We start from the raw sequence: 21,036 nt of genomic DNA, 5'->3' as shown, positions 1-21,036 counted from the left end.
TCAGCACCACTTCCAGTTTTCTGAGTGGTTTATTGGAGGTAAGAGTCCTAACAGTCTTTATGCCCTGGCTGGCTTTGACTGAAGATCCTCTCAGCCTCCTAAGTGTTAGGATTTTAAAAAGAGGTAGCCGAGTAAGAACAGCACTTCAAGTAAGAACAGCACCTCGCACGTGGTATTCAGGTAAGGGATAGGTTTATTTAGTAGACCTGCTGGGACCAGGCAAGGTTGGCACTCCACTCGGCTGGCAAAACAGAACGTCTGGCCCTGGGTTAGGCCTTTTATAGGGTAGGGGCGGGGAAAGGTGTGTCCAGGTAAAGGGAAGTGGGACCAGGTAAGAAGTGGGACCAGGTGGGAGAAAGGTGTGGCCACATCAGATTCAGATGTGACCTCACGGGATGCAGATGAGACCTCTTCCAGGTGTCCCAATTGCCTAGGTAAAGCAGGTACTGGGTGGGGTCTGCTCGCCATCCAGGAATGGACCTTACACTTAGCTAAGATTATAGGCATTAGCCACTGGTGCTGGCTCAATGTTCAGCTTTGATAGATTATGTATTCCAAGATATTTTAAGTATAATTCCAATAGAATAACATGTGTTCTGCAAGGAACAAGATAACCAGATTTCAAGTTCAAGGGATTCAGAATTAATATACCATAACCTCAAAGCTGATCAAAAACTGTTCACTGACAACTCAGAATCTAGGAGCAAAAATATTTTGTAGATTTGTATGTAACTGTTAGTTAATGAGGATGATTCTTGAAATGCCATCTATAAACTTAAGGCAGCAATTCAACACAGATAATTTTTAAAACTGCCAGTTTTTTCGAGCTTTACAACGTCGGGGGGGGGGGGAGGGATGGGGGAAGGAGAAGGATTGGGATTGGGGGGGGGGGGGGAGGCTGGGAAGGGATGTGAAGGGTAAACAAAAGGAGGAGGCTGCAATGCTTGGTAAGAAATATACGCATTATCCTGCCCATGTAATTGTAACCCCTCTGTACGGTATGTTCACAAATAAAATTAAATTTAAAAAAAACTGCCAGTTTTTTAAATTGTTACTATATACAGTGTGAGTACTCCAAATAGTTTTTACTAAAACTGAAAATAAGAATACATGATATAGAGAGTATGGGTATATTTTTGAGATTACTTGTACACTGTCAATCTTATTTCAAAGTCACCTAATGTAAATACATTTTACCTTATTCTGAAAAAGCCAATCACAAGCAGATTATGAACCTGAGCTCAATCAATCTAAATAAGGAAGCAGGGCCTGCAGGTTAGGTATAAATGGGGGGGGGGCAGTCTGCCTGCTCTGTGTGCTTGTTTGCCAGATTTTTAGCTGATGGTGCAGGAATAAATTGTGAATTGCTGAGATGAAAGAGAAAAAAAAAATACAGCCAAGCGCCAGTGGCTCACGCCTGTAATCCTAGCTACTCAGGAGGCTGAGACCTGAGGATCGAGATTCAAAGCCAGCCTGGGTGTAAGGACCATGAGAATCTTATCTTCAATAAACCACACAGAAAACTGGAAGTGGCACTGTGGCTCACATGCTAGAGCGCTAGCCTTGAGCTGAAGAGCTGAGGGACAGTGTTCAGGCCCAGAGTTCAAGACCCACAAAAAAAAAAAAAAAAAAACAACTGTTGATATAAGGACTGCTAAAGTACATCAGTAGGAAAAACATCTCAGGTTAATTGAAAGGTACTAAAACTAAACTGTAACTGAGCCTGCTGCTGCTCCTACCTTTGAGAGCCTTTAACTCTGTTAACCATGTTAACTCTGCGTATAAGGAATTCATTTCAAATCATTATGTACAGATTGGTTTTCAACCGTAATAGTTGGTATGTTAGCTATCATCAGTTCTTCAAAAATATTTAATGCATCCTCTTAATTCCTTTGCCCCGATGTTCCTGTTAGATCACAACACAAGTAAATTAGGATTTTTCTGAAATACGTGCCCCAGGCCCAAGTAACAATCTCCCCCAGATACCCATAGCACTTAGAATCTATCTCATTAGGCGAGCAGGGAACAAAATTATTTATTTACTTTCTTTTCCATCCAATGCCTAGATTTAAAAAAAATGCCTAGATTTGTAATATACCAACTGGTATGTTACATGACTGAAATAATAAACACTGGCCTTTCCTGTTACTGCTCCTGTCAGGGGCCAGTGAGATCACTGAGCATGCTATTAGAATCATTGGTTCTGCCCATCGAATAGAATTCTTTGTTGGGAATGAGATTGACAAAATTAACAAAGCGGTTGACCATGGCATAAAAAGCTGAAATGGAAGCTATGTCCCAGGCATCTTCTCGATTGAAGCCATGCGCCTCCAGCTTTGTGAAATGGTCATCTGTTATGTCATCACCTTGGGAAACAGCAAGTGCAAACTCTAGCATTGCTTTTTCCCGAGCAGGGAGGTTGGACTTTCTCCAATTGACACATACCTGAAAGAAAGTACACTATCAGCATTTGAATCTCTATTATGTATTTCAGACAACAAAAACACAAGACCTAATAAAATTGGCATTATTGAAAATATTCAAGGTTAGAATAAAGGGAGAAAATTAAGATCAAAACAAACTTCTAAGAAGGATAATTCATTCAAGTCCATATAAACCTGGACATCTAGCTCAGTACCACCTCTACCAAATTTTCTGTTTGTTTGTTTTTGTTTTCTTTTGCATAGCTGAGGCAGAAGGATTTCTTAGAGTCCAGGAGTTGGAGGCCATCTTGAACAACAGAGATTTTCACTCTTTCTCTCTCTTCTTCTTTCTCCTCTTCTTCCTCCTCATCCTGATGGCACTGGGCCTTGAACTCAGAACTTCATGCTTGCTAGGTAGGAGCTCTACCATTTGAACCACACCTCTAATGCTTTTTTTTGTTTTTGTTACTTTCCAGATGAGGTCTCAAGATTTTTCCCAAGACTGGCCTCAGTCTGTAATCTTCCTACCTACAGTCTCCCACATAGCTATGATTACAGATGAAATACCACTACATACCTCAGGCTTATTGATTAAAATGGGGGTCTTATTAACTTTTTGGCCTTGAATCTCAGTCTTTGGATATTGGCCTCCCAAGAAACTGGGATGATAGTTCCAAGACTATGTCTCATAAAAACTGGGAGCAGGCGGAATAAAAGTAAATTCTTTTCCTTTAAACATGCATACTTCAAAAATCTCAGAACCAAATCATAGATATTTCATATGAGAAAAGTAAGTAGAGTTCCAAGACTACCCTTTTGCCGCTAATTTATCCCAAACAAGACAATATTTGCAAAATTGAGAGCTTAGCTTACATTTAGCTATTACTATATGCTAAGAATATGCTCAGTGTTTCATATTCAATATCTTACTTCTTCCTTTTTTTTTTTGTTGCTTGTATGGCTTGAACACTGAGCCTGGGCACTGTCCCTCAGCTCTTCAGCTCAAAGTTAGCACTCTATCACTTGAGCTACAGTGCCACTTCCGGTTTTCTGGAGGTTAACTGGAGATAAGAATCTCATGAACTTTCCTGCCTGGGCTGGCTTTGAACCACAATCCTCAGCTCTCAGCCTCCTGAGTAGCTAGGATTTCAGGCATGAGCCACCATCATCTGGCAAATATCTTACTTCTTACAAAACCTTAGGCAGCCCTATTTTTTTAAACTTTTCTCCCTATTTTATTTACAGCTCAAAGACTTGAAGTGAATTCCCCAAGATCACATAGCTTAACCAGTCATGGAGGTACATACCTGTAATCCTACTAACTTAGGATGTAAAAGTAGGTCACCTTGGGCAAGGTGAGGCCATAACTCAAAAACTAAATACAAACGAATGTTCCAAAATGACAAGCAGACAGGCCAAAGTCTAGAGCCAGCAGAAAGGAATAAAACCTAACAAGCTGGTTAGAGTCCATTAGGAATAATTAGTGGGTGGCCAAAACAATACACATAGAAGACAAACTTTGAAAACAGACTCTGCCACTCTGAACATCAGGTATAAAATGGTACAAATAAGGGTTGCCTTAGGGAGTTATGAACATTCAAGAGAATGTATATCAAGTAACCAATACCATGTTTGGCTAGAGCTCAGGCTCAGTCACCTGCTACTCGCAAGCATCATACACATACAAACACAGTTGGGAAGAGTGATAAGGTCCAGAAGAGAACTCCAACAGTGAGAAGAGCAGGAGTTCCCTGCATAATACAGTGTTACAGATTTTGTCCTTCAGGTACATAGAGGTCCTAAAACTGCCACAGGGGAGAAAGGCACTAACCTGGTCAGAAAGCTCTGGGTTCTTTGAGAAGACCCTGTGCTTGGCACTATGGACTATCACACTGTATAGGCAATTGTTGGCCAGGCTGGTCACTATAATGATAAGTTCCTTGTCAGCTCTGCTGAGCTTACCTGGAGGGAAGAGGAAAGGAGACCTATATACATGCCATGTTTAGCAACAGGTTCTACCTACTCACCTACTTGTGAACTTATACTTTCATTTCCAGGCCCTTACTACCCACAACCCCATTTTACTTTCTTCATGGTATTTAATACTTTCTGAAGTCAACTTGTTCTATTTTGTTTAGTTGTTCCCTGTCTGTTTTCTCCTCTCAAGAGTAGGTTGAAAGCCCAGACATTTTTCAGACTTGTTTATCACTATATCCCTAGTGGAGAACCTATATAGTAGTTGCTCAGATATGTTAAATAAATTACTAAACTGAAGGAATATTTTATGAGGTCCATCAAGTACAGGGATAATAGTTGTAAAAGAGGAAGGAGGAGGAAGAGGAGGAAGGAAAGGAAGGGAGGGAGGAGGAGAAAGAAAATAAGAAAGAAGGGAGAGGGAGGAGGAAGTAGGAAGAAGAAGGAAGAGAATTCCTAATCTACTACCTGGGGGTCAAGAGAAACACAGAGAGAGGCATCCCACTTTGGCATCCCACTTTGGTACCTGGTACAGTTCTGGGAGTTTTACATATATAATCTCACTCACTCTTCAGGGTGTGTGTGTGTGTGTGTGTTTTACATATATAATCTCACTCACTCTTCAGGGTGTGTGTGTGTGTGTGTGTGTGTGTGTGTTTTACATATATAATCTCACTCACTCTTCAGGGTATGTGTGTGTGTGTGTGTGTGTGTGTGTGTGCACGTGTGTGTAGGCGAGTGCTCTACCACTTGAGCTACAGCGCCACTTCCGGTTTTCTGGTGGTTTTATTGGAGATAGGAGTCTCACGGTCTCTCCTGCCCAGGCTGGCTTTGAACCGGGATCCTCAGATCTCAGCCTCCTGAGTAGCTAGGATTACAGGCGTGAGCCACCAGCGCCCAGCCTACTTCCAACTTTTCTAGTGCTAAATTGGAGATAAAGAGTTTCACAGACTTTCCAGCCTGGGCTGGTTTCAAACTGTCATCCTCAGATTCCATCCTGCTAGTAACACTGGTAGGCACTGGTAGGCATATGTCCCTTCCTTTAAGGTCATTGACTAAAGTTGCATGTACTTCTTCCATTTTCATCCCATTGGCCAGAATTTTATCTTACTGTGGCTAGAATTACAGGCATGAGCCACTGGTACCCAACTATCATTTTTTTTGGGGGGGAAATATGGTCGTGGGTCCTGAACTCTAGGCCTGGGCGCTGTCCCTCAGCTTTTTAGCTCAAGGCTAGCGCTCTACCACTTGAGCCACAGCGCCACTTCCGGCTTTTTTCTTTTTGCTTATGTGGTGCTGAAGAATCGAACCCAGGGCCTCATGCATGCAAGGCAAGTACTCTACCACTGTGCCACATTCGTAGCCAACTAGCATTTCTATAACTATAAAAACTGCATCCGGAGATGACACAGAAGCTAAGCTTCTTACTAACACTAGTGATCTGGGATATACAGGAAGGAATGCTGGAAGCAGACACTGGATCTCATCCAAGAGAGATTTAGTATTGTTTATCCATTTACCTGTTTCTTTGTTGATGATAGCATTGTAATAAGCAAAGAAAGCCCTGAATTCCACTGGTCTGTAAGATAACACTTTAAATGTATTTGGTAAAAATCCTATCTGTGGGGAAAGCAAAAAAGTGGGTCACAAAAAATGAAAACTAAAAGCAGAATAGACACACAGAAACTCAATACTCCTCATATTGTCTGCTGAATGATAGAACCTCAGCCTTCCAACATGTATTTTCACCATTAGGGGATTGTTAAGTGTTACTTCTATAAGTGTACAATAGTGATTTTTTTGTTAAGTAATCTTATGAAACAGAATTTGGAGATTGTTGAAATAAATCATGACCTTTCTGTTATACAATACTATATCATGGAGCTACTAAAATAATGTTTTGTCCTAGAAACAAACAGATAATGTGGCCTCATTAAAGAAAATCTGCTTGTATATTTAAAACAAAAAAATAGAAAAAAAGAAAACAAATCAAATGCTATTAGTGGTTGGCTTTGTATAACAGAATCAGATTTTGATTATTTTGGAATTTTCTTACTAATTTTTATAGGAAAGAACAAGATACATTTCATATTTAAGTAGTTAGCACATATTTTCCATGTTATATACGTGCTAACCTGAATTGCAGAGCACATCTCTGTCAGAAGTGGGAAGAGGCCTGAGTGACAAAGAAGGATCCTAGAACCCAGGACACTGTACCTAAGCTGAGAAGAAAAATGTATGGTACTGTGGTAGGGCCCGCAGGTAGGGAGGGACCTATCCACAGTGGGGGATTTGGACAAATGTCAAAATCACTACCAGTAAGGTGGTTCCACTCAGACCTCACTGCAGTAACTCCTTCTGAAGAGTAACTCCACAGTAACTCCACTGCAGTTACTCCCAGGTGATATCTCACCGTCTTTTCTACCTCCTCCATGAGCTCTACCATGTCAAAAGGCAGGTCTTTCTTGTAGGGAATGGGATAACGACCAATGGGTTGGAACCGCTTTTCCTTCTGATCCCAATAAAGGCGCATATTCAGGGTCACCACAGGCAATTTTTTCCCAGTCCTACTTCTCAGAAGGCCAAGAGGAGTCTGAAAGGAAACAAAGATAGGTTTGGATGAGCTACTAAAGGAATGGCTTAAATAGCTACAATATATCTGGACCTTAAGGAGATACTGCTAACAGTTTCTATCTCCAGATCTGAAGTACTTAGTTCTAAAAAGGATCCTGGGTCCAACATGAAACAAAGCTGTAATCAGTTGGGAGTGTGTGACTTGGGAAGAGTTGCTGGTAGCCCACATAAGCTGCCTTAAAGTCCATGTCAGGTATCATCCAATAACTATAAAACCTGGGTTTCTTCTTGGCCATGAGGATTTTCTGTGGTTCCAGGTCTACCAAGTGACTGTCAGGATCAGCATTCACTTACAGTAACTATAATTTACATAATGAACACTATGTACCATTTTTGTTTTTGTTTTGCCAGTCTTAGGGCTTGGATGCTGTTCCTGAGTTCTTATGCTCCAGGCTAGCACTCTACCACTTGAGCCACAGGGGTTGCTTAACTGGAGATCAGAGTCTCACATGCTTTCCTGCTTGGGCTGACTTTAAACCTCGATCCTCAGATTACAGGTTTGAGCCACTGGTTTCCAGCTGTAACCAGCTTGCGTGCGTGCGTGCGTGCGTGCGTGCGTGCGTGCGTGCGTGCGTGCGTGTGTGTGTGTGTGTGTGTGTGTGTGTGTGTGTTTCTATTACCAGGGCTTAAACTCAGGACCTCAAGCTTTTGCTGAACTTTTTTTGTTCACACCTCTAGTCCATCTTTTTTCTACTTATTTCAGAGATGGAATCTCACAGTCTCTTTTGCCTGAGCTGGCTCCTTTCAGATCTCAGCCCCTGAATAACTAGGATTATAGGTTTGAGCCACCATTGCCTAACTTGATCTAACACTTCTACTAATCAAAAGAATGTCCACAAGTTACAGAAACAGGCACCCATGTTATAAGATCCTACCATTTGTAAGATTACTCCAGACCCAATGCCTCTATGTTTGGGAAAAAACATTAAACATGTAACATCAAAATAATTAAATATTACCTAGTTCCTTATACAAAGAAATCATTTATCTGCAGGAAAGTTTAAGCTATACCCTCCAACCTACTTTAGCTAATACAAATAGCTCCAAAAGGAGAGCTCTGAGCTCTGTACCTGTATTCCACTCCACTTGGAAGTATTGTAGCCAGAATTAGAGGACACAGGCCTAACTTCAGGCTTCCATGACCCAGGTCCAGCCACCACCAGGATTGGTGAAAGGGAGAGAAAGATTTATTAATGTGGCAGAGACATGTGATAAAGGCAAAGTAAACATTTCAGCCCATCTTTGAGGTATAGACATGAGTTTAGATTTAAAAAGGGAAAGATGTGGGGCAAGAGTGATATGTATACATAATCTTGTAATACATAAATCTCAGACCAAATGGTTGATTATCTCAGTTCTGGTTCTGTGAGGGGTTTCTAAAAGGTCGTTTACACTCTTACCACTTGATGGGAGCAATATGGTTCCTATGAGATGATCAGTTTGTGAGAATGATTATCACATATAATTGTTCCCATGTCTGTCCTGTCCTGTGAGGCTCTGCTGATCTTTTTCTTGGGAGTTTTTTACTCTCACCATAAAAACATTATTGGTTAATCTTAGATTCCTTGGTGCTGCAAAGAGAATGGCTCAGAGCAAAGACAGAATATGGAGTTCAAGAAATGCCAAGTTTTTTATCCCACTAATTATCCATTGGGCATTTGCAGTCCCAGTGAGGATTTGGTGCTTTAGGCAAAAGCAGTTTCTAAGTAGCTGTTATACTTTGCTTTACTTGCCTAATATTTCTGTCTCATGAATCATCCTAAAATTCTTCTCTGACACATTCAAGAAAACTGGGTACCAGGATATGAATTGAGGTTTTTATCCCCCCAGGTCAAAAAACCCTCCTCCTCCTGTGTGTTGGCTCATGCCTATAACCCAGCTACTAGGGAGGCAGAGATCATGAAGATTGTGGTTTGAAGCTAGCCCAGGCAAAAAGTTAGGGAGACGAACCCCTATCTCAACAAACACTCTGGGTGTGGTTTGGAGATAGATCTCCATCACATGTCTGTCGTCTCAGCCATGCAGGAGGCATAAATAGGAGGATTAAAGGTTAGGCCAGTACAGGCATATAATACAAGGCCCTGTGTGAAAAACATAAAGGGCTTGGAGTATGGTTATAATTGTACAGCACCTATCCAACAAGAGCAAGACTGAGTTCAAACCCTAGTACCACCAAAAAATACACACCCTCCTGGACTATACTCCAGTGATAAGTCAGGCTGCAGTCAGTGGACTAGTGGATAAAGAAAATACACAATAGAATATTATTCAGCCATAATAAAAATGAATTTCAAATAACACAATTGTGTTATTTGCAGGAAAATGAATCAACAGGTTAAACGAAATAAGCCAGACTTAGACAAATGACACATGTTTTCTCTCATGTGAGTCTAAATTTAGCAAAAAAAAAAAAAACAAGCTATATCAAAGCAGGAGTATTTGGGAAGAGGCCAGTGGGAAAGTAGGGGGACAGGACAAGATAAGTAGGGAAGTGAATACCATCAAGGTATTTAATATGCATATTAAAATGTCATACTGAAGCTCATTATTTTGTACAGTTAATATATGCCAGTTAAGAAATGAAAAGAAGGACTGGGAAGGTGGCTCAGTGGTAGAGTGCTTGCCTTGCATGCATGAGGCAGTGGGTTTGATTCCTCAGCACCTTATATATAAGCAGAAAAAGCCAGAAGTGGCACTGTGTCTTAAGTGGTAGAGCGCTGGCCTTGAGCTGAAGAGCTGAGGGACAGCACCAGGCCCAGAGTTCAGGCCCCACGGCGGACAAAAATAAATAAATAAATGAAAAAAACAGACTCAAATCCAAAATACGAAAACTCTTTTAACTTAGTAAGACAAAAGCAATCTAATTTTTTTTTGGTCGGTCGTGGGGCTTGAACTCTGGGCTTGGGCACTGTCCCTGCGCTCTTCAGCTCAAGGCAAGTGCTCTATCACTTGAGCCACGGAGCCACTTCCAGTTCTCTAGTGGTTTATTGGAGATAGTGGTAGAGCGCTCACCTTGAGTTGAAGAGCTGAGGGACTACGCCCAGGCCCAGAGTTCAAGCCCCACGACCGAAAAAAAAAAAAAAAAAACTATATAAAGAGTCTCACAGACTTTCCTGCCTGGGATGGCTTTGAACCACAATCCTCAGATCTTAGTCTCCCGAGTAGCTACGATTACAGGCAAAACAGCTTGTAATCCTAGCCATTCAGGAGGCTTCAATCTGAGGATCTAAATTCAAAGCCAGCGCTTGCAGGAAAGTCCGTAATACTCTTATCTCCAATTAACCACCAAAACGTCCAACTTGAGCAAAAGCTCAGGGACAGCACCCAGAGAAGAAGAAGAAAAAAGAAAAAGAAGGAGGAGGAGGAAGGAAGGAAGAAAGGAAGGAAGGAAGGAAGGATGAGGAGGAGGAAAAAGAGGAGGAGGTTGAGGAGGAAGAGGAGGAAGAAGAAGAGGAGGAGGGAGGAAAAGAAATTTGTAGAACTATATTTTTCGTGGTAGTAGTACAACCCAAAAGTTTACTAAAAATAAATCGATGCTGGGTACCACCTGTAATCCTAAAAACTCAGAAGTCTGAGATCTGAGGATGGCAAACTCTGTGAGACTCATCTTTAATTAACCAGCAACAAGCAGGAAGTAGAGCTGTATGTAGCTCAGGTGGTAAGAATCCTAATCTTAAACAAAGAAAGCTCAAGGACCGGCTCCCCCTCCTCCCCAATTAAGCCCAATGCTGACTGAAAATGAGTGCAGTCTGTATTATGCAAATAAAGCTTTTTTTTTTTTTTTTGGTCAGTCATGGGACTTGAACTCAGGACCTGGATGCTGTCCTTGAGGATTTTCTGCTCAAGACTAGCGCTCTACCACTTTGGGCCATGGAGCCACTTCCAGTTTTCTGGTAGTTAACTGGAGATAAGAATCTCATGGGCTGGCTTTGAACTGCCATCCTCAGATCTCAGCCTCTTGAGTACCTAGGATTACAGACATGAGACACCAGCGCTCTGCAGGATATATACATATGTATGTGTGTGTGTGTGTGTGTGTGTGTACACACACATATACATATATTCAGGTATTCAGAGAGATAAAATAACATGTGAGTGGGGTGTGTTTGCTCACATCTATAATCTCAGCTACTCGGGAAATACTTGACTATGTGGAAATGAAAACCAGAGGCACTTGAAGGCACAGTGGACTTCTCTGCGCTGGCTCCATTCAGAACTTCATCTACCTGGGGCACACTCAAGAAAACAGTGACCACCTGGCCTGGACTGTTCCCCGGGCCCCCTATTTATTCTCCAATGGCTGCAGGCCCAGGCACCAGGAAACCTTGACGCCCAACAGTTGCTGGTGGGAAGACTCCCCACCTTGCCCCAGCCCAGCCCGCGCGCCGCACTCACTTGCTGCCACACTCACTTGCTGCCACAGGATGCCGAGCAGGCGAAGCAGCGACATGGCGGCATGAGCTGCTCGGTGGCCTTCCGGCACGTGGGACCCTCTAGGCGTCCAATGGGCGGAGCCCGGAAGGTGCTGGCGCCACGCCCCCTCGGGCCTGGGAGCTCTACATCTTCAGGGGACGCCCTACCAACCAAGTTTCAGTTGTTTTCTGTGATCACATGGGTGTAGAATGGACATCGCGGGCTGCTCCACAGACAATGGCCTTGATAGGACTCCTCCTCTAGATCTGTACCTAGTTTCTCCAGGACACCTCACTATTGACTTGTGGAGCCTGAGGGTGTCCAGTAAACAGTACCGACCTCTTGTCTGCCAGGTCAGGACCTGGAGTCCTTGAGCACCGTCTGTACCCAGCTTGGGATAGGGAAGAGAAAATCACAATACGTACTTTCTCCGTCCAGGGTGCTTTCCCCACCCCTGCCAGAGAGGTAAAGAACTAGTTAATAATTCAAAAGAACATATATTTGTTTGCTTTTTACTACGCTCCATGAAAGTGACTCGCCCCACATCTTGCTAAATCTAGAGATGTTAATGATAGTGATTTCAGTTAACCAAAAAAAAAAAAAAAAAAGTTGAAAATTGAAGCCCTGAAATTCCTGTACTGTGGATTTGGGTTTCAGCTGTTTTTTGTATCAGCAAATGAAGTGTGCTTCAGTGAATGTAGGACCAGGGATTGGTTTAATTTACTTTCCTAGATCATGTAAGTATGTTTTCAGGTTGTTGTTGTTTTTAAAGGTCTGGGGAGAAGGTCCACCAGGCATGCCAGAACTTGAGCCATAAAGAATTGGAACTACAGATGAGATCATAGCAAGGAAGGCAAATAGGTAAAAAATATATAGATATATAGATAGATCTATATATATATGGAGAGAGAGAGAGTCAATTGTGGGGCCTGAACTCTGGGCCTGGGCGCTGTCCCTGAGCAATTCAGCTCAAGGCTAGTGCCCTACCACTTGAGCCATAGCGCCACTTCCGGCTTTTTCTGCTTACGTGGTGCTGAGGAATCGAACCCAGAGCCTCATGCATGCAAGGCAAGCACTCTACCACTGAGCCACCTTCCCAGCCCCTATTTTTTATGTTTTTAATTCTTCTATTTTCCACAATGTTAATAAGACAATTCTCCAGCAGCCACTAGAATGGTTTTATTTTTCGGGGGAAAAAATCCTGGTAAAAATTCGGCCACCTTTCTGTGGGCGAAGTCAGGAGAGCTCCGAGGCCAGCCCGCACTGAGAGTTCGAATCCCCTCAAAGCAATTCATAAGAGTTCTCGTGCAGCTCTACGAGCATCCTGTATCCGACACACGCGACTCCACCCCGGCAAGCGAGGCTTCTCAGTCGACTCAAGCCGTGCATTTCTCACACTGACCCACGGGCAGGTGAAGGGGCAGAAACCCCGGGCACCCGGAGGCGAGAAGGAACCGAGAAGGCCCGAACCGCTCACGACGATCGCACTACGGAGACTTAAGAGTAAGTCCCAGCAACCGCCGCTGCCGGAAGCTGAGCTGCAGCAGGGCTGGCGATTGGACACGGCGCAGGAAGCGGAAGTCCTGGGGGAGGGGTTGTTGTAGCCCGCGATGGCTGGAGTGGTGTCTACGGCGTCTCCCGCGGACCGCGGCGTGCGGGCGGCGCGTGCCGTGCTAGGGCAGGTGGTTCTCCCCGGCGAGGAGCTGCTGCTGCCGGAACAGGAGGGCCCAGAAGGGCCCGGCGGTACTGGGGAGCGACCCTTGCGCCTCAGCACTGGGGCGCGCTCTCGAGTGCGGGTAGTTTGCGGCCCGGGCCTGCGGCGCTGCGGGGACCGCTTGCTGGTCACTAAATGTGGGCGCCTCCGTCACAAGGAGCCCGGTGGTGGCGGCGGCGGCGGCGGCGGCGTCTACTGGGTGGATTCGCAACAGAAGCGGGTGAGCAGGAGCTTTGGCGAGGCTGTGCAACCCTAAGGCGGGGTCCAGCAGGCACGGGGTCTCCTTTATGGAGAGTAGTTTAGAATCCCCATAGTTCCGTGCCCACTTCTGCCCCCTTCCTTAGAGGGCCCCTGAGCAGTAGTCATGTAGCTCGAGAAGAACGAACCGGAGAAAAAGGCATCTATAGACTGTCATGGGAGTCTTCAAAATCCCCGTGTCACAAAAGAGTAAGTTTACCTTTTGGGGTTCCAAAAGCCAGAACCAGTTTCAAATAACGAAAACCACAGGCAGACACATTTGTTTATGGGATAGTTAGCTTCCACATAGGAAAACAACAGACTAGGAATTCCTGGCTGTGAGGATCACCTTGCTACTTGGATGCATGTGGGAAAGAAGTTAAGAGACTTGGGTAAGGATGAAGAGGTACGGGACACTGACTCAAATGAACTATTTGAGCTGGAAGCTGAGTGTAGCTTCTGCACACCGCACTTCAAAGGTTCCTTTTCTCTGGTAGACCCAGCTACTGCGAGGAAGGCCGAGACTGGTCTTTAAGCCCAGAAGTTGGAGACCAGCATAAACATAGATAAGACTGGCTGAAGATATCATCCAGTGACATCTTGTCATTTATCCTTGTTGTCTTGTTTTCTTTTGTAGTATGTGCCAGTGAAAGGGGACCATGTGATTGGCATAGTGACTGCGAAATCTGGAGATATATTCAAAGTTGATGTTGGAGGGAGTGAGCCAGCTTCCTTGTCTTACTTGGCATTTGAAGGTGCAACTAAAAGAAACAGACCAAATGTGCAGGTAATGATGGAAGTTTTGGTTTTATCATAAAAAAAAAAACAGCCTTTCCTCTCAGAACATCCAATATCCAGATAGCTTCTGGATAAACTGTTTTCCAAGTTCTCCAGTATCTCCCAGCGTCTGTTTAATCGGTCCAAGATCCAAGGCTTCTATAGATGCCACAGTCCAATACCGGAGCTAGTTACATACTAGTTTTACATTGGTGCTTTGTAAGTCTTCTGAGATGAGAGATTATGCCTATTATCCCCCTTGTTATGTTTTGCCCATGTCTACTGCACAAGAAAATAGCCATCAGGCTCAGGGAGGAGGGACAAAATATGCATTGTCATTAGTAGCCATCTGTCCATCTTAGTTGTATGTTCTAGGAGCTAACAGAAGTGATCTTTTTAACACAGGTTTTCAATTTGGTCTTTTTCAAGAAGTATAGCTGTTTTTGTACCTAAGCCAGAAACTTGGCTCATTCACCTCTAATAAGTATTTAATGTTATTTTGGTCCTATTGGGCTTTGTCTCTGATCTTTTGCATGTCCATCCTTTGGTTCCGCTTAGCTAATGTAGCTCCCTTTTGTTAGGACTTCCTCATTTACTTTTTTTCTTTGTTTTTTTTTTTTTCAGAGCTTGAACTCAGGGCCTGTCCCTGAGGTTTTGTGGGGTTTTTTTGGTTGTTTTTCTCAAGGCTAGTGCTCTGCCACTTGAGCCACATCTCCACTTCAGGCTTTTTGATAGATTAGTGGAATTTTGCAAACTTCCCTGCCTCGGTTGGCTTCCTGTGATCTTCAGATCTGTCTTTCAATTAGCTATTATTACAGGCATAAGCCTTGGGCCCCTGGTTCTTATCCTCCCCTTCTCCTTTCAGAGAGCTAACATACTCACACGCTTGTCTCATACTTCAGGAGTCTTGATTCATCCATAATAGCTTAAACCATTACCAAACAACACTGAATTCAACTTCATACCCTTTTGCCTTTGTTCCCGTTGTTTTTCTATCTTGATTGTACTTTTCTTGTAAGCCTGTGGAACACATGCTTATCATCTGAGGCCCAGACTAAACATGACTGCCTTTGTAAAGTCACCTCTAATCATCACTTTTTTTGCATCTTTCCTCTAACACTGAATTTAGCTTTGAATGAAGTTGTTGTTTATGTGTACTTCCACTGCCATCTGTAGGACCAAATGCTTCTCAAAGGCATAAAGTGTTTTTTGATCCGCTGTAGTTCCTGTGTAATTAAAAAAACTTTACAGAGGGCTGAGAAGGTGGCTTAGTGGTAGAGTGCTTGCCTTGCATGCATAAGGCCCTGGGTTCGATTCCTCAGCACCACATAAGCAGAAAAAGCCAGAAGTGGTGCTGTGGCTCAAGTGGTAGAGGGGCTAGCCTTGAGCTGAAGAGCTGAGGGACAGTGCCCAGGTCTCACGACCGACAAAAAAATAAAAAAATTTTACTTAATAAATGAACAGAGGGCTGGGAATGTGACTTAGTGGTAGAGTGTTGTCTTGCATGCATGAAGCTTTGGGTTCGATTCCTCAGCACCACATAAACAAGAAGCTGGGAGCGGCACTGTGGCTCAATTGGTAGAGTGCTATTCTTGAGCAGAAGCAGCTCAGGGACAGTGCCCAGGCCCTGAGTTCAAGCATTAGGACAAGCACAAAAAGAAAAAGAAAACAAATAAGTGAACAGGAAAACTTTGTTTTGTTGTTGTTGTTTTTTGTTAGTCATGGGGCTTGAACTCTGGGCCTGGGTGCTGTCTCTCAGCTCTTCAGCTCAAGGCTAGCACTCTACCACTTGAGCTACAGCACCACTTCTGGTTTTCTGGTGGTTTATTGGATAAGAGTCTCACGGACTTTCCTGCCCAGGCTGGCTTTGAACCACGATCCTCAGATCTCAGCCTCCTGAGCAGCTAGGATTTACAGGTGTGAGCCACCGATGCCTGGCAAACTTTGCTTTTTATTTTCTTAGTTTTATAATCTTGAAGTTCAACTCTCAAAAGTCTTTCATGAAGAAGTAGCCATCATATATTTAAATACTAGAATAGTGTTGATAGAATATTGTACAGTGATACTGTTTCAATCTGTCTCAACTAGTGGTATCAGATATGGTAGTCACTAGATACACATGACTTTTCAGTACTTGAAATTTGGGTAACTGAGGAACTAAATTTTAAATAATTTTGGTTAAGTAACTACATCTAGGTACTAGTTACTATATTCGACATTGCACCCTTGGAGTGCCTTAGGCCTTGGGATGGCTACTGGTCTGAGGATTTCTTGGTAGGTAAAGAGAGGTTTTATCTGTTAACTTCCCCTTTTTCAGAACTCATTTCCAAAGTGGAATCCTGAGTTTAGCCAGTCCTGTAATCACGAACTATAGGTAACTGGCCTTGATGCCTATGGGAAAGAGCTAGTAGCAGCACCTATGGAGTGGTTTGCTGAGAGGAAGTAACTGTGTTTTATTATCTTGAAGGTTGGAGATCTCATCTATGGCCAATTTGTGGTTGCTAATAAAGATATGGAACCAGAGATGGTCTGTATTGACAGCTGTGGACGGGCCAATGGAATGGGTGTGATTGGACAGGATGGTCTCCTTTTTAAAGTGACTCTGGGCTTAATTAGAAAGTAAGTACTGATGTCTACTAGCTTACTTGCCTTAAAAAAAAAAATTACTTGCTTACAAAGTTGATGAATTTAGATTCTTCATTAACACTTGAAATTCTCTTCAAAGTTAAAAGTCAGTATCTTATTTTAGCATATTTGAAAACTCATGAATTCTGCCTCTTTATATTCATTCACTTCTGCCCCTTCTGAAATATATCATATTCAGATTTATTTGTGTATTTTTGTGGTACCTGGGTTAAGAATCTTATTCATTTTTTCTCCCCCAGAAGGCTTCCTGCTTTTTAAAAACTGATATAACCAGCTTCCCCTCATACTAAGTCCCTTGAATACAGGTGCAGTATGCATACAGGTACAGTGTGCACTGTACAAAATTATCAGGTTTTTCTAATGGTCCAATGCAGCTAGAGCTGGGCACTGGTGGCTCACACCTATAATCCTAGCTACTCAGGAGGCTGAGATCTGAGGATCGCAGTTCAAAGCCAGCCCAGGCAGGAAAGTCCATGAGACTCTTATCTTCAAATAACCACCAGAAAACCGAAAATGGTGCTGTGGCTCAAGTGGTAGCTGAAGAGCTGAAGAACAGCACCCAGACCCAGAATTCAAGCCCCACGACTGACCAAAAAAAAATGCAGCTAGGCTCCTGGGATTGAGAATATTATGTAGACCTTTCTAGAAGGCTCTTCCACTGTGTCCGAATAGATTCAGTAGTTCTACTGAGACATATTCTGTTAGACATGTAAGACTGAACCTACCCAAAACTATATCACATTAAATGCTTTGCTTCTACAGCTATTGGCATTCAGAGGTCTCTTCTAGGTTTCTCTTTGCTTACCCATTCAGATTTGGAGATTGAATATAGAAAAACACACTATTAACTGAGCAGCAAACACTCTTGTGACTTTAAACCTGCTCCTCTCCAATTACTGAATTTAATTACCAGGAAGTAACTTACGTGGTTAGGAAAATAAGTTTAAAGAATTCTCAGCTGGGTAATGGTGGCTCATGCCTATAATCTTAGCTACTTAGGAAACTGAGATCTGAGGATCATGGTTTAAAGCCAGCCTGGGCAAGAAAGTCTATTGAGACTTTTATCTCCAGTTAACTGCTAAAAACCCCCCAAAAACTAGAACTAGAGTTGTGGCTCAAGTGGCAGGTAGACCACCAGCCGAGTGAAAAAGCCCAGGGCTGAGTTTCAAGTCGAGGGCCAATAAATAAAAGCACCAATAAATAAAAACGCACAAATAAATTCTCTTAGCACAGTAACAATTTTTAAAAAGCTGTTTATAAAATCTACAATTAAGATGTTATAGTAACTTCAGGGAAGAACAATATATTTATCCATTACACAACATTGATCACATAAGGATTTTGATATGTTGGGGGTAGCTCACTATTGTGACCTCTGCATACCTTGAATATGGAAAGTTTCCTGAGTGTAAGGGACAAAGCTGGATTCAGTAGCACATTTCTAATGTTCCTTTTTTATTTTTGAAGCTGAAGCTTGAACCCAGGAGTTGGAAACATGTTTTGGCAACATAGGGAGACTCTAGTCTCAAAAAGACAAAACTTAAAACATGGGCAGCCTTATGCCATCATTTGCCCTGTTCTTGGAATGATGCTGGTAAGGTTTCCAGTGACTACAAAGAACTGCCTAGAAAAGGTGTCTCTTAAGAGCCAGGACATACCCTACTTATCACTTTCTTAAATTGCATTTTCCTTCCTCTTCCTCACCAGGCTATTAGCTCCAGACTGTGAAATCATACAGGAAGTGGGAAAACTCTATCCTCTGGAGATTGTATTTGGAATGAATGGAAGAATATGGGTTAAAGCAAAAACCATCCAACAGACTTTAATTTTGGCAAACATTTTAGAAGCATGTGAACATATGACATCAGAGCAAAGAAAACAAATCTTTGCCAGGTTGGCGGAAAGTTGATATATGTGGACTAATAGTCAGATAAGCCAAGAGAATGGATTTCATGGAGAAACTTTCAGGTAAACTTATGTGTTCAGAAGACAAGATGTGAATGTTCATGCCATCTTTTAGAATTGAATAAAATATTTTTTATACAATAAAGTTACTAAAAGTTACTTTATATTTGATGTTAACTCTTTTAGTTTTGCTACCTATCGCTTTTTATAATTCAATAGAATTATGGCATTACAATTATCTTCTGATTAAAACTAGGGGAACATCTGGCCCTCAGACAGGATAAGGCCTACAAAATCATTTGGTACATGACAGAACAGACCTGTATGTTTCTGGTCAACTGCCCACAGCCTGTATGTCAGTATTAATAATTTTGTATGGTCTTCCAATGATGTTATAAATATCCAATAATCCTAGTTAGAAAAAAAAGATTCCTTAGCCATGAAATGTCAAATACATATAAATTATATAGGGAAATTATAAACAAATCAAAGTCATTTGTAACCGTCAGCACCAGAATATACAATATCTAGTAATCATGTTTACCCTGTGTATTGTTCCAAGTGCTTTTACATAGATGAACCCATTCCAGTGACTGTGGAACATACTCTTCATCAAGTAAAATTGAGTCACAGAATTAAGCACATACATTCATACTCACTACATGTATGTATGTTTTCAAACTGGAATTACAGGGTAACACTATTAAGTTTACATTTTGGCTGTATTGTTTTTGACCTTAAAGCTTTGCACTTGCTAGTCAAATGCGCTGCCACTTGAACTATGTCTCTAGTCCCTTAAAGATAGCTTACTCTGTTACATACTTTATTTACTTCTAACAAAATATATATTTCATAATTCTTAAAATTCAGTAATTTTAATTTTCATATTATAGGATATTTTGGAAATTTTCATTTTTAATTTTATGTAATAAAACAGTATGATGAGGATTTCTGAAAGCAATGAGGTTTAAGGTTGGGCATTATAGACAAAGGGAACAATTTCCACTATTTTTAACAAGATTTGGGACCAGAAGTCATTCCTTGAAGGCAAACAGAAAACTACCTGTTTGACTTTTGGATAAATGGGAAAGGTTTGGGATAAAGTTGGAGAGAAAATCCTATACAGTTTACTATATAAGCAAAGTCTTTACAGATAAAAATGAAGACTGTCAGTAGATAAAAGTTGAGCAGTTTTAAATCAGTTTTATTTGAGATGAGTTCCTTTGAGAGCTAGAATGCATTTTTTTTTTTCGGTCCGGTCATGGGGCCTGAACTCTGGGCCTGGGTGCTGTCCCTAAACTCTTCAGCTCAAAGCTATCGCTCTACCACTCTTGAGCCACAGCACCACTTCCAGCTTTTTTCTTTTTTGCTTATGTGGTGCTGAGGAATCGAGCCCAGGGCCTCATGCATGCAAGGCAAGCACTCTACCACTGAGCCACCTTCCCAGCCCCTAGAATGCATTTTCTTAAGTTGCAGTCAGTGTAACCAAGAAGTTAACCCAACTGACGAGAACAACTAAAGCAATTATATCTAAAACACAAGAAAGGGAATAAATTTGTATACTAAGAGGTAGGTTATCTGACAAGCTCATGTGTCAGAGTGCAGCATATTTTCAACTTAGATTTATTGATGTTTTTGCTTTTCAATTTGATCTATTAGTTTGTGAGTCTGTGCACATGTGAGTATAAAGCTACTTTGTACAGAGCCCAACAGGATACAAAGCCACTCACTCAAAAAGCCACTCACTCAAACTGGAAGCGAAGCCCTCCATGTCCATATTATGAAACAAGGGAAAATAGGATATAAGCCACAGGAGAAACTAAAGTGCTGTGTGTGCTGGGCCAGGCTGGTGGTGCCAAGATTATGTGTAGCACATCACTAAGCATGGGAAGATCAATGTGCTCAGTGGAGCTGGAGAAAGCCAGGTAATTTTTAAGCTACTTCAGTGAAAAGTTGATAAAGCAGTGTTTATTTAATAATTTAAACAATGATTTTTCTAAAAGTTCTTTCAGAAATATACATGTAGATATACAAAGGATGAATTAACAGATCCAAAGCCATGTAATTTGAGGGCTAATTCCTTGTTATGTAAACATTTTTTAATTGATTTATTTAGTTGGTTTTGGGACTTGAACTCAGGGCCTGGGTGCTGTCCCTGAGCTTTTTCACTCAAGGCTAGCACTGTACCACTTTGAACTACAGCTCTACTTCCGGTTTTCTGGTGGTTAACTGGAGATACAGAGTGTCAGACTTTCCTGTCCGGGCTAGCTTTAAACCATAATTCTCAGATCTCAGCCTCCTCAGTGGCTAAGG

At 42.2% G+C, this 21,036-nt stretch overlaps 1 protein-coding gene across 1 annotated transcript; it reads left to right on the top strand.

Moving 5' to 3' along the window:
• The first annotated feature begins 13,037 nt into the window (after positions 1 to 13,037).
• On the top strand, positions 13,038 to 18,887 carry Exosc3 (exosome component 3). The gene is made up of 4 exons (XM_013026560.1): positions 13,038 to 13,378; positions 14,033 to 14,182; positions 16,640 to 16,791; positions 18,526 to 18,887. The coding sequence occupies exons 1-4, from the start codon at positions 13,055 to 13,057 to the stop codon at positions 18,725 to 18,727; spliced, it is 828 nt and encodes a 275-aa protein (XP_012882014.1). The 5' UTR covers positions 13,038 to 13,054; the 3' UTR covers positions 18,728 to 18,887.
• Positions 18,888 to 21,036: the final 2,149 nt, after the last annotated feature.

This window comes from Dipodomys ordii, unplaced genomic scaffold (assembly GCF_000151885.1).
Source record: "Dipodomys ordii isolate 6190 unplaced genomic scaffold, Dord_2.0 Scaffold95, whole genome shotgun sequence".
Classification (NCBI taxonomy): domain Eukaryota; kingdom Metazoa; phylum Chordata; class Mammalia; order Rodentia; family Heteromyidae; genus Dipodomys; species Dipodomys ordii.
The sequence above is the reverse complement of the archived record's forward strand: the minus strand, read 5'-3'. Positions and strand labels throughout refer to the sequence as shown.

What these genes read in the sequence shown, in the direction of transcription:
- Exosc3 (XM_013026560.1), top strand. Translation starts at nt 13,055, where the DNA reads ATGGCTGGAGTGGTGTCTACGGCGTCTCCCGCGGACCGCGGCGTGCGG. An exon ending in TGGATTCGCAACAGAAGCGG is followed by an intron (nt 13,379 to 14,032) that starts GTGAGCAGGAGC and finishes TTTCTTTTGTAG; the next exon opens with TATGTGCCAGTGAAAGGGGA. An exon ending in GAAACAGACCAAATGTGCAG is followed by an intron (nt 14,183 to 16,639) that starts GTAATGATGGAA and finishes ATTATCTTGAAG; the next exon opens with GTTGGAGATCTCATCTATGG.